Genomic DNA, 16,947 nt, shown 5'->3' with positions numbered 1-16,947 from the left:
AGCTTATGTGTTATCTCCTATCTGAAGCCCACGCTGAGGAAGGGGCTCAGCTCCCACAGCCTCTTGCAATTCCTCCATCCAGTGCTAATCACCCCAGATTGTAAATTCCCAATTTATACATTTTTCTTTCCTAATAGAGTATAAGCTCCTGGAAACCTTACTGACAATCCTGGGACATTATATGTGTAAACAATGTGTTGAAAGATCTCAAATAAATTGAGTTCAAGACTGAACTGAAGAAATTCAATTCAACTCAATATCTATTGAACAGGGACTCTATTCTAGGCACATTGTATTATGCCGGACTCAACTAAGTTTAACTAAAACCAAATTTATTGAGCTCCTACTGTGTACCAGGTGCTAATAAGCACTTAACTGTTTCATGTGAAGCTTGTATCTCATTGAATCTCCTCCTTAATCCTGAGATGTGGGTTTATGACCCCATTTTACAGCGGGAGATACTGAGGCCCAGAATGGTTAAATCACTTGGGAAGGGGCAGATCTGGGACTTGAACCAGGGTCTGGTCTGGAGTCCCCTAGTCCCTTTTGCCTCATCTGGGGTCCTCACCGGGTCAGTCTGGTACTCTCGACTGTAGAGTTCATGACAATTGTTGAAGATGTATTCGTAAGTGGAGTTGAGGCAGGCTTTCACACAGTCCTTCACCACCTGGCTGGCTCGGGGTGGGCTCTGCAGTTCTTGCACCTGGCAAGAGGAAGTGAGATGGACATGGGTGTACACAGTTGGGACAGGAGGTACCCAGGAAGTGACTACAAGTAGAGCTGGTTTTAAGGAAATGTTGTAGCAATGTGAAAGCAGAGGGTCACTGAGAAAGGGCACTGCTTTCCAGGAGAAATGTTACTCATTTAGGAGCTAACAGTCCTGGAGTATACTCCTTGGAGAGCTAATGGAACTGGGTCCCCTTTCCAACCTTCATCCGAAAGAAGGTGATGCTGGTGAGAAGATCCACCGTGGATTTGAGGTCCTGGAGTCTCTCTGGGCTGCTGGCTGGGAAGTTATTCTATGGAAGGGAGAAGAGAGGTGGGGTTATGGAAGAAGGCCAGGGGATGATGGGAGACAGCGTTTTAGGGGAGACACAAGAGCCTCCAAGTTTCAGGAGGTGTGTTAGGGGTCACTGAGAACACCTTGAAGTAACTTGGGGTGTCTGCTTGGATGCGCCAATCTTTTTGGGCAGGTGCTGCCCACATATGTGTACATGTGTCAGAGGAACACATTCTACATGTTAAGATGGGTCCTCCCATGTGCATGCCTGCTAGCAGCTGTCCCCTCCAGGCACACACATGCATGGGGTGAGCGAATCATCATGCATGCTCTTCTCACCCGATACATGGAGAGGTCAATCCGCAAGGAGTTATGCAGCTGGTCCAAGAGCTTCACAAAGCGTTCTTTCTGAGGAGGCAGAGGAGGAGCAGAAGGTTGGATGAAAGCAGGGACTTGGGGATCAAGTGTAGCAGCTAAAGGTGGCCGCCACATTGGCTAAGTGGTTGCTATACGTTAAGTGTACCCCATCCGTTGTTGAACTGACCCCTCATAACATCCATTCAACAGAGGGGTAAAATGAGGCTCAGAGAGGGGAAGTGACTGGTGCAGTGTCACACAGCAAGTCAGGTCCAGATTGGGGATCTGGAAATCGCACGAGGTGTGACCAGCACAGGGTCAAGCTCTCCCTCATCTCCAGGCCCCTGCCCCTGGGACTGACCCCAAAGTTGGAGGCTGCGAAGCGGTCAGAGGCAGACACGTTGGTGGAGGCGGTGGTGTGTGCGTAATAGGCGTTGATGTTGGCAAGCAGGGTGCTCATGACGGCAGGCACCCCAGGACACATGTACTTGGAGGAGAGGCAGGCAAAGTGGCTGGTAGGAGGGAATGGGAAGCACTGGGTCTGGTGTCCAGCCCCCAGAATGCCTCTAAGACAGCCCTCACAACCCCCCAAACTGTCCCCTTTTCCTCTTCTTGATTCTGTCCTCTGAGTTTGTCTCCTCTCTGAATTGCCCTATCTCTGCCTCTCATCTCCAGCTCTCATCCTTGTCACTCTGGCCCCCAGCAATGGCACTTGTCTAACCTCCAGGGAAATTACATAACCCCACCACACTCACTTCCTCCCTGGCTCCTCCTCCCAAGAATCCCTTCCACCCCAGATCTGCCAGTGTCCACTTGGTAACCACCCCTCCCCCCAGTTTCCTGCACCTCATCCTCATGTCCACCACAGCCTGCAGCCTTACGTCATGGCTTGGTAGATGGACTCGACGCCATAGCGCATGGCAAACTCGTCCACAATCTCCTGGGCTGTCTCATCATAGTAAACCTTCCAGGCGTCGTCACCCTTGGCATCTGGGATCTTCACGACCCCGTTGTTCTGCACGTCTGTCACGAAGTGGAACAGGTTCTGCCACCACAAGGGAGAAGGTGTCATAGAGAGTGCAAAGGGACACCGGGGGTCAGAGATCCCAAGTACAGGGCAGCTTATATCATCCATCTGTTTATTCATTAATTCATTCATCTACCCTTTCAGCCGTCCACCACCCATCCATCCATTCAAGTACCCCAAATTTCAGCTATCCCTCATCCATCCTCCCAATAGTTCAACTACACACCCATCCATCCGTCCATCTGTCCATCCACCCACCCATCCCTCTAACCATCTACTCCCTTACCCATCGATCCAACTACCCAAAAATCCACCTGTTCACTTTATCCATTCTTTCAGTAATTCAACCACACATCCATCCATCCCATACATTTACCCGCAACTTCACCTGTCCATCCAATAATTCATCCTTCTACCCAATCAACCATCAATCCACCCATCCATCATCCATCTGTCCATGCATCTTCTCACCCATCCACCTATTCAACTACTCCAAAGTTCTCCCATCCATACATCTGTGGATGGTTCAACCATACATCCATCCACCCACCCTTTCTTCCATCCATCCATCTATCCACCAACCTACCTACCCACCATACCAACTACCCCCAAATTCACCTGTCCACTCATCCTTCTGTCTAGTAATTCAACCACATGTCCATCTATCTCATCTACTACCCGCAGCTTAATCTGTCTATCTAACTTATCAACCCATTCAACCATCCATCCATCACCTATCTATCCACCCATCAATTTATCCATCCATCCATCCTTCCATCCTTCATCTATCTGTCCATCCATCTATTCACCCATCCATCTACCCAACGACCCCCAATTCACGCATCCAACTCATCTATACTTCCAATAGATCAAGCACACATCTATCCACCCATCCTTTCATCTTTCCACCCATTCTTTTATTCACTCAATACTCATTCATCCAATCATTTATTCATTCAACATACTGAGTTCTCTCCAGGAACCCCTAGGCAGCTGGAAGAGACAAACCCAGGCACACAAAAACCTAACCCTGAGTGTTCAGGGCTGGGACAGTTGGAAGACCTGGATCTCTGTGGTGAGAGTCTGCCTGGAGGTCACGGAGGGCTTCTAGAGGAGGGGGCCCTGAAGCTGGACGTTGATTGACGGGGAGGAGTTTTCTGAGCACAGAGAAATGGCATAGGGGACAGTCTCAGAGGCCCAGGGGAATGTGAATGGTGTGGTCAGAAAGAGGAAGGAGGAGGTAGGGCAGGCAGGAAGGGTGAGTGGAGGTAACGTGGGAGACGAAGGTGAACTTCAGATGCAGGGTGGAGCAGTGGGCCTCACCTCGTGCAAACAGGTATACTGGACGTGGTAGGGGGCCACCTTCTCCTCGCCTTTGATCTCCACACTGATGTGTAGCCGGATGGCACCCGACACAGCAGATTTGTCAGTCCGCTTGTCTGCAGGGCAGAAAGGGATGGCAGTGTCAGAACTTCCCAATATAGCCCTGGACTATTTTAACATATGCGTAACTGCAGCCCGGTCAGACTCCCTGAATTAAGGCCTAGGTGTTTCTCCTCAGATTGGCTTCCTAGACTTGTGTCTCCCCCATGAGACTAGAATTCTTAGGCCCTGTCTCTCCCACCTCACTAGGATCCCAGATCTTCCTTCCTCACTCAGATTAATTTCCTTGGTCTGCATCTCCCTCTTTAGACTAGGAGCCTTGCTTCTTCCCCAGGCTGTGCTCCCAGACTCTGCCTCCCCCATCAGATCAAGGTCCCCGGAGTCTACCCATCTTCTTCGACAGGATTCCTGGGTCTGTGCCTCTTTCCTCAGACTAGGATCCCCAGGTCTTGCTTCCTGCTTCCCCCATCAGAATAGGATATCTAGATGTCCTCTAACCAAACTAAGAAGTTCCTAGACTCTGCTCACCCCTCTCAGACTGGGTTCTTCCTCTGCCCTCAGACTGGGCTCACAGATTCTACTCATCATTCTTAGACAGGGCTCTTGGGTCTGTAGCTCCCCCTCTCAGATTAGGAAGCCCAAACTCTACCTCTTCCCTTAGACTGGATTCTCAAAGTTCAATCTCCTTTCTTAGGTTAGATTCCTGGGTCTGTGCCTCTCTCCTTACACTAGGATCCTCAGGCCTTGCTTCCTGCCTTCCCCGTCAGAATGAGATACGGAGAGTCTGTCCCTCCCTCACTCTCCCACACCGAAATAAGAGGGTCCTGGGTTCTGCTCACCGTCTCAGCCTGCTGCTTCTTGCCCCCATCAGACTGGGCTCAAGACTCTGCCTCCTCTGTTAGACTGGGCTCCTAGATTAACTCCTGCTGACACTGTCTTTCCCCTCCAGCTGGGCTCCCCACTTTGGTTGGTTCCCCGGGACCCCCTCCCCTCTCCCCTGCAGAACCCCACCCTTGCTCACCCAGGTTGTACCACACGTCCATCTCGCCACTGAGTGTCCGCACCTCGATGATCGTCTGCCCCAGGAAGTCATCGGATTCCCTCTTGAACCGCTGCTTCACGCGAGATTTGATGTCATCGTCCTCATCCCAGACACGGACCTTGATTCGGTCCGAGGAGTTGTGACATTCACTGCAGGGGGGAAGAGGAGGTTGGGGCAGGGTGCTTTTTTTTTTTTTTTGGTCTGTGCCGGGTTGCGGCACGCAGGATCTTCTTTGCTGCGTGTGGGATCTTTAGAGTCACATGCGGGATCTAGTTCCCTGACCAGGGATGGAACCCGGGCCCCCTGCATTGGGAGCACTTAGTCTTAACCACTGGACCACCAGGGAAATCCCAGGGCAGGTGTCTTGAAGCCCACCCTTCAGCTGCTCCAACAGGGAGCTCCATATAGGGGGCTGGGCGCCCAGCCAGGCACTTACAAGTGGAAGTTCTCCTCCCACACAGGGTTCAGGTTTCCATAGATGGTTTTTGTCCGTTTCTTGGTCTTCCCGACCTGGACGGTGACGTAGGGGTCACTGGATCCTGTCTTGTCCTTTGCCTGCAAGCCCTGGGCACAGACCACTGGAAGACACACAAAACAAATATAAATGTGGGCTCAAGGAGCAAGGCATGCCAAGGACAGACACTGTCACAGGCTCCACAGGGAACACCTGTGACAAGGACTGAGGGCTTTGTTCTGGCCACAGGAGCCCATGGACACACCCACTGGGCATGCTCGGCTTGCTAGAGTTAACATCCAGGGAACCCTCATCCAATGAAGAATATGAAGGTGCCCCAGGGTCACCCCTGGGGTGGGACACTCGGGTGTGTGCTCTACAATGTCCCCCTAAGGTCCCCAGCAGGGTTGAGCCCCCAGTTGCCCACAGTATGACCTACTCATTGGCATCCTCCGCAGGGCTCTTTACGTCCCGGCTCTCAAACTCATGTCTCCACCTCCCACTGGCACTCCCTGGGACCACCTCCTGGATACCCATCTGCCCTGAAATCCTCATCTTGGAGTCTGTTTTCAGGGAAATCCCAATGACGATGAGGAATGGATAAACACCACAAGGCCCCCACCCCTGGGAAGGACCTCTCAGCCCTGAGAGGTCAATAATGTCCCCCAGTGGTCCTAGGTGTCCACTGCTTCGCCTGCTCGGTGGCTTATTCCCTCCTGGTCTCACTTCCCAATACCCCTGGGGGCTTCCTGGGTTCACTTCCCACATAAACTGTGTGCCCTCAACTCCTGTTCTTGAAGTCTGGTTCTGGGGGCTACCAAGTGAGATGCACCCAGATAGTTTCATGCAACACGTTTGGAGGCATATATGCCCAGGCTGTGGGCACAAACGTATATACACCGACATGAGAAAGTCAGGGGGACGCTCAAATACGTGCAGCAAAGGGAAGGAAGGGGCGTGGGAGGGAGCACAGGGGGCCGAGAAGAAGGGACCCCCGTGGCCGTCCCTCCCCCTCCCCCCGGCGGCCTCACCGGTGATGCTGATCTTGGCCGACCACTTGGACGTTCCATCCAGCACGCTCTGCTTGACGGCCTTCATCTGCTGCGTGTGCGCGGTCTTGGTCACCGCGAAGATCTCCTGGATGAGCTCGAAGATCTCGGGCTTGTTGCGCTCCCGGATCTTCATGCGGTCCTTGAGCACCATGATGATGTTCTGCGTCCGGTCCTCCGCCCCGTGCTTGGAGCTCTTCTCCGCCGCCCCTGCGCACAAAGACAGCCGTCACTGTACACAGAGCACTCCCTCCCAGGAGCGAGAACCCTGATTCCCACTCCAGGGCTTCCTTATCTACTGTCACGGACACGGGGTTCAGGTGAATCATCCCCCCAAAGCTAGAGCTGCCAGAGCTCCTACCTGCTCTCTGAATCCTCCCCCAACCAGGCCTTTCCCCCTAAAGTTCCCACCCCTGTCTTAGCCCCTCCAGTCCGCGTGAGTCCCCTTCCCCTCCGACACCCTCCCCTCTCCAAGCCCCTCCCCTCCTCGGACTCCTCTCCCCAACTTGAGCCCCCTCTCGCCTCTGAGCTAACCCTAACCCTAACCCTATTTTTCTCCGTGGAAACCGCTGCCTCCCATTAAGCCCGCCCCTTGAACAGTTTAGCTCCTCCCTGAGTCCCGCCCCACCCCTCTAGGACCACTCTCATTTCTCCTTTCCCCTCCTGTCCCTCCCATCCCGTCCCACGGCCCCGCCCCCTGTCCCGCCCCCTCCTCCTCGTCAGAGCCCCTCCCCCTAACCAGTAACCTTCCTGCCCCTCCGTCTCCGCTCCAGCGGAAGCAAGGCACTCACGCTGCAGACAGTCTGCGTTGAGCAGGTCCTGGCACTTCTCGTGGCACTTGACACCGCACTCGGTACAGCGCATACCCTGCCGCGCGATGCCCCACAATAGACCCTCACACTCGTAGCAATAGGTGGGTGTGGTGGCCGTCCACACCTCGAAGTTGTGCGGCGTCGTGCACGAGATGGGGTAGATTAAGGCTTGCAAGGTCTTCTTGTAAACGTGGTTTTTCTGCGGGGAGGGAGAGCATGCGACATGGGCGTAAAGCCTTAACCTGGGGGCACTGGCTTGCCCCGCCCTCATCCCACCCCTCCGCCCCGTCCCCCGCCCCACACTGTCGGAATCCACGGGTTCTTGTGCACAGACTGTGCTCGCTGGCGGCTGCGTTGTCGGAATTCTGGAAAGCGAGGAGTGCCTGTCTCTGCCCCACCCGCTTCCTTTCCTCCAGGAGCCCCCCCAGCCCCGCCCACCCTCCAAGATGGGGAGGGGGAGGTGCCCCACGCACCAGCTCTTCGTTGTTCAAAGTGCTGGATGCCAAGGCCGAGGTGATGCCTGCTTTTCTGGACTGCACCAGAGACTGGAATAGGGAAGTCACCAAGGGAGTCAGAGGGGTCGATTGGCACCCGGGGGGTTGTCACCGCGAGCCGAATCCCCAGCCATGGTTTGGGGCCGCCAGCCACGGATTCAAGCCACAGCCACAAACAGGAAACAGGTCACAGCAGCGGGAGCAGAACCAGAAAAGAATTGGGAGATGACAGAGGCTCCAGGTTAGAAGAGACCCTGGAAAGGGAGCAGCCCCACACCTCTGACTCACGCATTCCCCACCACCATGGACCAGACTGGGGAACTGCACTTGGCCATGGTCAACAGCCACAGAGCAAAACCACCAGCCAGGCCACAAACCAAGGTGGGGAGTCACCTGCTCTCTCCCCGACCCATGAACTGTTGGACATGGCAAGGTCCCCTCCCCAGAACCCACGGGATGGGGACCACTTGGAAGATCCCAGTCGGGGTCAGGGGTCTCGGGAGGAGACTCAAGGGCCTGGGTTGCCATCACTCACCATGGCCTGAAGTGTCCGCGCAGCACGCAGGGTAGAAATTAGATCACATTAGTCCCAGAGAATGCCTTGCCAGTCCCCAGCCCCGGTTCTGCCATGGACAGTTTGTACAAGTTGAGCACTGCTTGTGGCAGGGCTGCTCTGCTTGGGCAGGGGAGGGCACAGGCACTCACCAGGTCGCTCACGAGTGGGATAGGCTTCCTCTTGCGGATGTCTGGCATGCTGTCGATAATGATGAGGCCACCGCCAGGGCTGCAAGACACACCCAGGGACGTCAAGGGCCCAGGGAAGTTCCCCTTCCTCCAGCAGACATCTCCTGAGGCCTGGGCAGGACACCCGATCTCCCCAGGTATTAAGAGTTGAATTGTGTCCCCCCAAAAGATACATTGAAATCCTAACCCCCAGTACCTCAGAATGTGACCTTATTTGGAAATAGAGTCACTGCAGATGTAATCAGTTAAGACAAGCTCATACTAGAGTAGGATGGGCTCCTAATCCAATATGAGTGGTGTCTTTATAAGAAGAGAGACACACAGGGAGAAGGCAGTGGTGTGATAGTAGAGGCAGAGATTGGAGTGACTCGTTTACGATCCAAGGAATACCAACGATTGCCAGCAACTACCAGAAGCTAGAAAGGCTAGGAAGGATTCTCTCCTACAGAAGTCAGAGGGAGTGTGGCCCTGCCAACACCTTGGTGTTGGAATTCTGGCCTCCAAGAACTGCTAGAAGATACATTTTTGTTGTTTTAAGCCCTCCGTTTGTGGTAGTTTGTTATGGCAGCCCTAAGAAATGAAGACACTGGGCCTCAACTTCCTCATCTGAGAAATGGGGAGATGATACAGTTGCCCACGTTTAATGAAAATTTGAATTAAGGCAAATCTAAATAATATGATAAAATATCAACAAAATCTTTCTTTATGCTCAGAATTGGAAATATTTGCGTATATTTAAAGTCTATCCTGGAAGAAGTGATTTCAAAGCCCATGAGAAAGAGGGAACTGGAAATTGTATTTGTGCTGTTGCCTCTTGGCAGCTTTGCTGTAGCTGGCTAATCAGAAGGAGGGCTGTGGCAGATGCGGCGGTGGTCTGTGCAAATCTACTTTACTGAGAGGTGCAGGTGTTCCCAGAGAGGGTTCAGGTGTGGCTCCTCTCCGGAAAGTTCTCATTGGCCAATGAGAGTGATGCCTGGCAGCCAGTGACTCTGATAAGCCCTGGGATGTTATTCATGCTCCAGCACTCCCTGTAGGATCAGGCAGAGGCTTGGTGACTCCTGAACTACAGGCTTGGTGACTCCTGAACTACGTCTCTGCTTGGCTGTTTCTCCTACCTGGTCCCGCCTGCCTCACAGGCTTTTCTTTTTTATAAGTTTATTTATTTATTTATTTATTTATCTATGATGTTGGGGGTAGGAGTTTATTAATTAATTTATTTATTTTTGCTGTGTTGGATCTTCGTTTCTGTGCGAGGGCTTTCTCTAGTTGTGGCAAGCGGGGGCCACTCTTCATCGCGGTGCGCGGGCCTCTCACTATCGTGGCCTCTCTTGTTGCGGAGCACAGGCTCCAGATGCGCAGGCTCAGTAGTTGTGGCTCACGGGCCAAGTTGCTCTGAGGCATGTGGGGTCCTCCCAGACCAGGGCTCAAACCCGTGTCCCCTGCATTAGCAGGCAGATTCTCAACCACTGCGCCACCAGGGAAGCCCTATAAGTTTATTTATTTATTTTTGGCTGCATTGGGTCTTCGTTGCTGTGCGTGGGCTTTCTCTAGTTGCGGCGAACGGGGGCTACTCTTTGTTGTGGTCTGCGGGCTTCTCATTGTGGTGGCTTCTCTTGTTGTGGAGCATGGGCTCTAGGCATGTGGGTTGCAGTAGTTGTGGCGCATGGGCTTAGTTGCTCCGCGGCCCGTGGGATCTTCCTGGACCAGGGCTTGAACCCGTGTCCCCTACATTGGCAGGCCGATTCTTAACCACTGCACCACCAGGGAAGCCCTCACAGGCTTCCTGTATAAATCATGCACACAGGAGCCCCCATCTCAGACCCCACTTCCAGGGCTCCCCACACGGGACACTTGCCCGTCTGGGAGTCACAGCTCCTGTGTCCCTGCCTCTGTTTGAAAAGGATGTACAAGGGAAGGCAGTCACTCTCCAGCTGTTATTTAAAACCTTAGTGTAATTTACAAATATCTTTTGCATCCTCTCACCTCACTACACAAGTGCTGAAAAAACACCCTGGAAAAGCAATAACTTAAGAAATTAGATATGACAAATGCTCCATGTAAGACCAACAACTATTGTTATGAAACAGCCAGCAACTGTAGCAATAATCTGAGAAATGTAAAAGCAGAATCAAAGCAAAAAATTCACTCCAGGGTTGCAGATGTATCGTGCAGGAAATGGGTTTCTTCTTTACCTTACATTTGTCTCTAGGGGGAAATGTTCTTGAATTATATGAGTGGCTTGAGCAAGGCCTCTCTGGACTGTTTCTCCATCTGTAAAATAGGGGTAGTGGGCCCCCCATGGGTTTGTGGTGAGGATTCAATGTGTTACTATCTTTGGCTCCTTCTGGCGCCTTATTACAGTGGCTACATTATTTCACTCATGTGCAATCTGTTCCCTGTCTAAATGGAACCTCTCTCTGCCCTGGCTGGGCTGAGGTTATGGTGCAAACCAGCCTCAGGCTCTGGGTTCAAAAATTCCTCTCCCTCACCCCCAAGATCTGATACTCACCCGCCTTTGAACCACAGGGATTTGGACATCTCTCCTTCTCCCCGGGCCTGCAGGACAGAAGATGGATAAGGTCAGTGTGGCTGCCCCTTCCCAGGGTAGCACATGTACCACACCCACAACTCTCTCCCCTTTGTGTTGGGAGACAGGAGGCCTGGGTCCTAGTCCTCACTGTGTGTCCTTAGGGAGCCCACTGACTTTTTCTGGGCCTCAGTTTGTCCATCTGTAAAATGAGAAGAAAGGAGATACTCTCTGACACCAACCTCAGTGAACTTTAGTCTCCTTATCTGTCAAAATTGGGGATTTGTTAGCATCATCTCGAACAAGAGCTCGTGCTCTATAGTCCTGCGATTCTTAGGGGCTGGCTCAATACTCATGAGATCCTATCACTCACTAAACTCCCCCTGCCTCACCTGATTATCTGATCTCATGCCCCAGGACCTTGGCCCAAGCGGTGCCACCTGTATATATGCTCTCCCACCTTCTGCACCCGACCAGCCTCCATCTATCATTCAGGTCTCAGTGTGGACCCAGAGTCAACACCCCCTACCATGCAACTAAAGGGTGGCATGGTGGTGGGGGGGACAGGGAGAAGGGTCTGAAACCTTCTTCTGAAATATTGTTTAAGTATTTTGGATATCACTTCACTTTAAGTGTCACCTCCTCCAGTGAGTCTTCCTGATTGCCTTGGATTAGTTTTATGCCCCCTCTATGAAACCCAGAGATCCTACTCATGTTTATTTTTCTTGTCATATCGCTAGTTCCATTACAAGGGTAGTTGCTGTCTTTTTCATTTAATTTGTTGACTTAGTGAAAGTTATTCAATAGATTTTTCACAGTATATTTTCTTCTACTGTTTGAATCTAGAACCATGAGACTGTATAGTAAAAGAAAATTCTACTGTACAGCTGATAAGAAATTTGATTTGAAACTTTTGTGGTTCTGATAATTGATGGTCTAAGACTTTGGAAGTCTGTTTAGGATCTCCTCCTGCCAGCCTCACCCCAGTTTGGAAGGTCACCCCGGATAATAACACTGCTTGGTGTCCAGCCCAGAGCAGGTTGAGTGAATGAAGGAATGAATGAACGGCCTCATTCCTGCTGCCCATCTGAACAGTCATCCTGACTCTGACATTAATTCTATTTTTCACCGTATTTCTTCTGCAATACTGACCAGATCTCAGACCTTTCCCAAACCCCAACTCTGACACCCATTGTGAGCCCAAGCACTGACTTCTTCCTCTATCACCAAGTCTAACCCTGAACTCTGATCTTTGACTGCTGCCCTAACCCTGCCCTATAACCCTATCACTAACCTCTATCCCTATCCATGAACCTGGCCACTGAACTTGGCCATAGCGATGACCTCAGCTTACTTTCAGCTCTAGGTTCCAGTTCGCCTCTCCTTCTTCCCCACTTAGAAATCCCAGGCTATCCTGGGGGAGGCTGGACTAGACCTTGGTGGGGCCAGCTGGTTGCAGGGGAGAGTAGGCAAGCATGGGTAGGGCCAGGGAGGAGTCAGATTGGGCAGGGGTTGGGCCAGGAATGGCGGGGCTGGGGGCAGGGAAAGAGTGGGTGGGGCTAAGGAAGGACGAGGCTGGGCACGGATGGGAACAGGTTGGAGTGGGCGGAGCCATAGAAGAACCAGGATGTATGGAGGCATGGTGGTGGGTGGGGTGGCAAAGTGGGCGTGGCCAGGTGGCTCATGAGTGGCATGGGCTAGTGTGGGCAGGGCCAGGGAAAGGACCAGAGTGGGCTGGGCCATGGAAGGAGTGGGGAAATGAGGGTGGGTGGGACGCTGGGCAGGGCCAGGCTGGGGGTGAGCCCACTGCTGCTTTCACTCACCTCCTGCAGCTGCAGCCGCACTTTGTTGAAGGCTCGCAGCCAGTTGGCCTTGGCCCTAGACATAGAGTCCTGACCCTGTTGGCCTTCCTCATCTTCTCGTGGCCTGAAAGTGAGGCAATGGGTTTTATGAGGCTCCGGGGCCAGCACTTCCTCCACCCTCCACCCTCTGAGCGATGCTGGGCCCTCCATGGCCTCCCTGGCACTTCGAAGACACAATGACCCAGCTGTGACCCCTCTGACCAGCCTCAGTGATCCTCCCCCACCTTCCCACATGCCCATCACGTCTCTGACACCTTCAGGTCTCCTGGGTCCCTTTGCCACCTTCCTGGCCCCTCTGCAACTTTGTAACCCTATCCGAGGACTCTTCTGATGCTTTTGTGACCTCTCCAACCCTGGCAAACCCTCCAGCCCCTCACAACCTCTAAGACTCCTTCATGACCCTGCTTGACCCCCTCTGACCCCACTGAGCCACTTCTGACCTCCTAGACGCATCCCGATCCCTTCAATAAATGCAGGACCCTGTGACAACCTCTCCCCCCATTCCCCAGGTCTACACTGACCCCATCATGGCACCACTGACCCTGTGACCTTGTGACAGGCCCTCGACGCCTTCCTGTTACCTCTCCTCAGCCTTGGGGGGCTCAGGCTGAGGCTCCTGCTCAGCTGCAGGTGCCTCCTCAGGGGCGGCTGGCTCAGGGGCCACCTTGGCTATGTCGGGGACCTCGGTGGGCACGGCTGGGGCCTTGTCCTCCTTCTTGGGGGTGGCGGGTGGAAGGCTGACACGCTTGAAGTCCTTGGGCTCGGCCACAGCCACCTCCTCGCGCTCAGTGTAGCCTTGGATGTCATCCGGCACCTCCTCCTCGTCCTCTAGCTCTTCCTCGTCCTCAGGCAGCTCCTCCTCCTCCAAGAAGTCCTCCAGGTCCTCATCCAGCTCTTCGTCCAGCTCCTCATCCAGCTCATCCTCATCCTGGTCCCAGCGTGGCGAATCCTTATGGTAGCTGACCGAGCTGTGGCAGGAGTGGTAGGAGTCCCGGTCCCTCTCGTCTTCCAGCTCAGAGCCCCGTAGGCTCTGTTCATCCGGGTCAAAGTCCTCGCTCAGCTGCGAACTGCCCTGACTCAGCTCCCCTGAGGAGGCGTAACGGCTGCTGCCTGTGGGGCTACAGGAACGGGCCAAAGACTCAGGGGCTGGGGCACAGACCCACTGCCCATCCCAGCCCCCGTCATACAGGTTCCATCACCCAGTCATTCCCTGGATTGGTCATTCCCTGGATTCCCAGCATTGGTGGAGCTCCTCTGGTTGCCAGGGAAACACAGCCGTGAACAAAAGACAAAAACACCTGTTCTTGGGACATTTACCATCTTGGGGGGCAGGCAATAAAACCAGATCAGTGACATTAGTGATCATCCGTGACCTACCGTGCACCACTCCTATCCATGCACTGTGGAGGCTGCAAAACCTTCACCCACATGTTTGGGACCCCGAATCAGTGTCCCTGCCACAGCCCCCTTGGAGACCTAGCGCTCCTGAAACAAACATAGTAGCCCTGTCTCTTGATGTACCCCCTACCCTCTGCCTCAACCTGGTCCTCCCACTGCCAAGCCCCCTCCGTTCATCAGGGACCTCCCTGCCTCCACTCACAGCTGATCCTGCGGCGGGTCCCTTCAGCTCCACCTTGTAAACATACGTGCAGTGCATCCACTTCCTTGCACCCTGGGCCCCACCCTAGTCCAGGCTCCGCCATCTCCACTAGATGCTGCTCTACCCAACATCCACTTCTCTCCTGGACCTTTTTCCACAGAAGCACAAAGGGGCTTATTGGAATCTTAAACCCAAACACGGACCTCCCCTGTTCCAAACCCTACCACGCCTCCCTTGAAATAAAATTCTGTGCTGTGCTCTGCACCCCTGTGTGGCCCAAATCCTCCAACGTCTCCATCCCCATCTCCTTCCATCCTCCCTTCTCTCCCCCTGTTCCAACTACATCAGCATCGATCCTCGCTGTCCCTCCAGCACCCTAAATTGTGCCCACCTCTGGGCCTTTGCACTTTCTGTGCTCTCTGCCAGGAACATCCTTTCTTGCCTGCTTTATCTGGAAAAACCCTTTGGTGCCCACTGAAATAGCACTTCTTTGAGTGAGTCTCCCCCACCCTCCAGCCAGGTCAAGCCCACGCCCACCCACATTATATGGTCCTTATATGCGCCCTGGATCACACTCCACATGACCAGGAAGATATCTGTCTCTGCGTGAGGGCAGACAGCATGACACATGGGCCACCTCTCATCCCCCTTCTAACCACTCATTCAGTCATTCAATAAATAGCGTTCCTTGTCTTACTTTCTCCACTCTCGGTGACTGGGACCCTCTTCCCTGGCCAGGCCCTGGGATGCTGTAGGAATCAAACAGGGGTTTGATTCCCACAGTCCTTTAGTCCTTGTTTGCTAAGTTATGTATATGGTTGATTGCTTTTTAGTGCCTGTCCTTGTAGACAGCTGGAATGGGGGATCAGCAGGTATTATTTGCCTGAAAAGGACTCCAAACTCCCTCTGCTGGTGAATACCCCAGAAGTCCACCCCAGCACATTCTGGGGTCCCAAGTGAGGGGGGCAGCCTAGGACTGGGATCTCCACACAGGCCTGGATGTGTCCATCTGTGACCCTGGGCGCCACGTAAACTGCCCCAGTGGTCAGGCATGGGACCCAGTGGATCCCGAGACTCCTCCCACCACAGCTCTGACATTGGGGTCCAACACAGCTCTGACCCCAGATGCCTCCCCTGGATGCCATGTCCTCGAGTTAGCCACCAAGGGCCTCCCTGCATGATCTGGCCCCGTTCACCTCTCCAGCCTTTAGCTGAGCTGTCTTCTCTGCCTGGAATTCCTCTCCTAAGACTCTTCATTTATCCTTCAAGTGCTGGCTCCCAGGCACATTTCTCCAGGAAACCCTCCCTGCCCTTCCCTCCTGCCAGTGCGTCCAGCTGTGTCCCTTTCTCCAGTCAAATCCTGACCTGTGGGATGTAATGCCTGTCCCTCTGGGGGCCCAGCATCATCCAGCACTCGGCAGCAAGGCCAGGGTGGCCTGGGATGGTGGCTTGAGTCACTCTCAGGGGAACTCTGCCTCTGCATCCCCTCCCCACCGTATGGCTTGTTCATGGTGAGAGTGGAGAGTGCTCCTCCTTTTCCACTCCCCCATTCCATCCCAGGAATGCTTACAATAAATAGACTGCCCCCAGGACAGACAGACACACCCAAAGCCAGAGAAGGACAAGACATGGCCAGGCACACAGGATGGGAGCCAATCTGGGACCAGCTCTGTGCACATCCTGCTCTGAGACTCAAGCAACTCGCTCCCACTTTTTAAGCCTCAGTTTCCCTATCTGTAAGATGGGCACTCTTCTGCTTTTCTTCTCGGAGAGAGAAGACTTTTCCACCTACTAAAAGAGTTAATATTTTCTTAATATTTGATGTCTTACTCTCCTTTCAACTGTTTCCAGTGCATTGAAACTTTGTTCCAATAATTGCTTAAGTCTGACCCACCTTGAATGTGCAAATGAATGATGCTTTACAAATTGTAGCAGTCGCAAAAATGGTAGGAGAAACTGTTAGGGAGACAGGAGTGCTTCTGAAGATAATTTGAATAAGGAAGTCATGAATACAAATGGAAAGGGATCTAGTTCTTTGCTTTCAGGATAGCGCAAGCACAAAGGAGTTGAATGAAGAATGCTAGAATAAATCCAGGGTAAGACTAATTCTACTCCCCCCTATGCCACTAAATGTTTTACCTTGAGTATGGCATTTCATTTCCTTGGACCTAAAAAATAAAGAGGCTAGACTAAATGCTCAATTTTTTTTCTTTTTTTGAAGTATAGTTGATTTACAATGTTGTGTTCATTTCTGCTGTACAGCAAAGTGATTCAGTTATACTGTATACATATTCTTCTTTCTTATTGATTTATTTTTTCGCCGCACCACGCAGCATGAGAGGTCTTAGCTCCCCGACCAGGGATCAAACCCGCGCCCCCCTGCATTGGAAGCGTGGAGTCTTAACCACTCACTGGACCACCAGGAAAGTCCCTATACCTTCTTTTTAAAAATATTCTTTTCCATTACGGTTTATCATGAGATATTGAATATAGTTCTCCGTGCTATAGGGTAGGACCTTGTTTATCCAGTCTATACATAATAGTTTACAGCTGCTAATCCCAACCTCCCACTCCATCCCTCCCCCAACCCTCTCCC

At 52.8% G+C, this 16,947-nt stretch overlaps 1 protein-coding gene across 1 annotated transcript in view; it reads right to left on the bottom strand.

The window, feature by feature from the left end:
* UNC13A (unc-13 homolog A) overlaps nt 1–16,947 on the bottom strand; it is a 63,333-nt gene that overhangs the window by 21,652 nt on the left and 24,734 nt on the right. Inside the window, exons 10-25 of the mRNA XM_029217286.1 lie at nt 13,333–13,869; nt 12,713–12,821; nt 10,872–10,918; nt 8,324–8,402; nt 8,154–8,159; nt 7,598–7,669; nt 7,104–7,323; nt 6,295–6,522; nt 5,246–5,387; nt 4,789–4,958; nt 3,708–3,823; nt 2,239–2,402; nt 1,719–1,869; nt 1,340–1,408; nt 930–1,019; nt 569–703 (exon numbers count right to left, since the gene is read on the bottom strand). Coding sequence (XP_029073119.1) covers nt 569–703; nt 930–1,019; nt 1,340–1,408; nt 1,719–1,869; nt 2,239–2,402; nt 3,708–3,823; nt 4,789–4,958; nt 5,246–5,387; nt 6,295–6,522; nt 7,104–7,323; nt 7,598–7,669; nt 8,154–8,159; nt 8,324–8,402; nt 10,872–10,918; nt 12,713–12,821; nt 13,333–13,869 — 2,335 coding nt within the window. The remainder of the gene's footprint in view (nt 1–568; nt 704–929; nt 1,020–1,339; nt 1,409–1,718; nt 1,870–2,238; nt 2,403–3,707; nt 3,824–4,788; nt 4,959–5,245; nt 5,388–6,294; nt 6,523–7,103; nt 7,324–7,597; nt 7,670–8,153; nt 8,160–8,323; nt 8,403–10,871; nt 10,919–12,712; nt 12,822–13,332; nt 13,870–16,947) is intronic.

This window comes from Monodon monoceros, unplaced genomic scaffold (assembly GCF_005190385.1).
Source record: "Monodon monoceros isolate NGI ecotype Baffin Bay Population unplaced genomic scaffold, NGI_Narwhal_1 Super_Scaffold_12, whole genome shotgun sequence".
In the NCBI taxonomy this organism is placed as follows: domain Eukaryota; kingdom Metazoa; phylum Chordata; class Mammalia; order Artiodactyla; family Monodontidae; genus Monodon; species Monodon monoceros.
The sequence above is the reverse complement of the archived record's forward strand: the minus strand, read 5'-3'. Positions and strand labels throughout refer to the sequence as shown.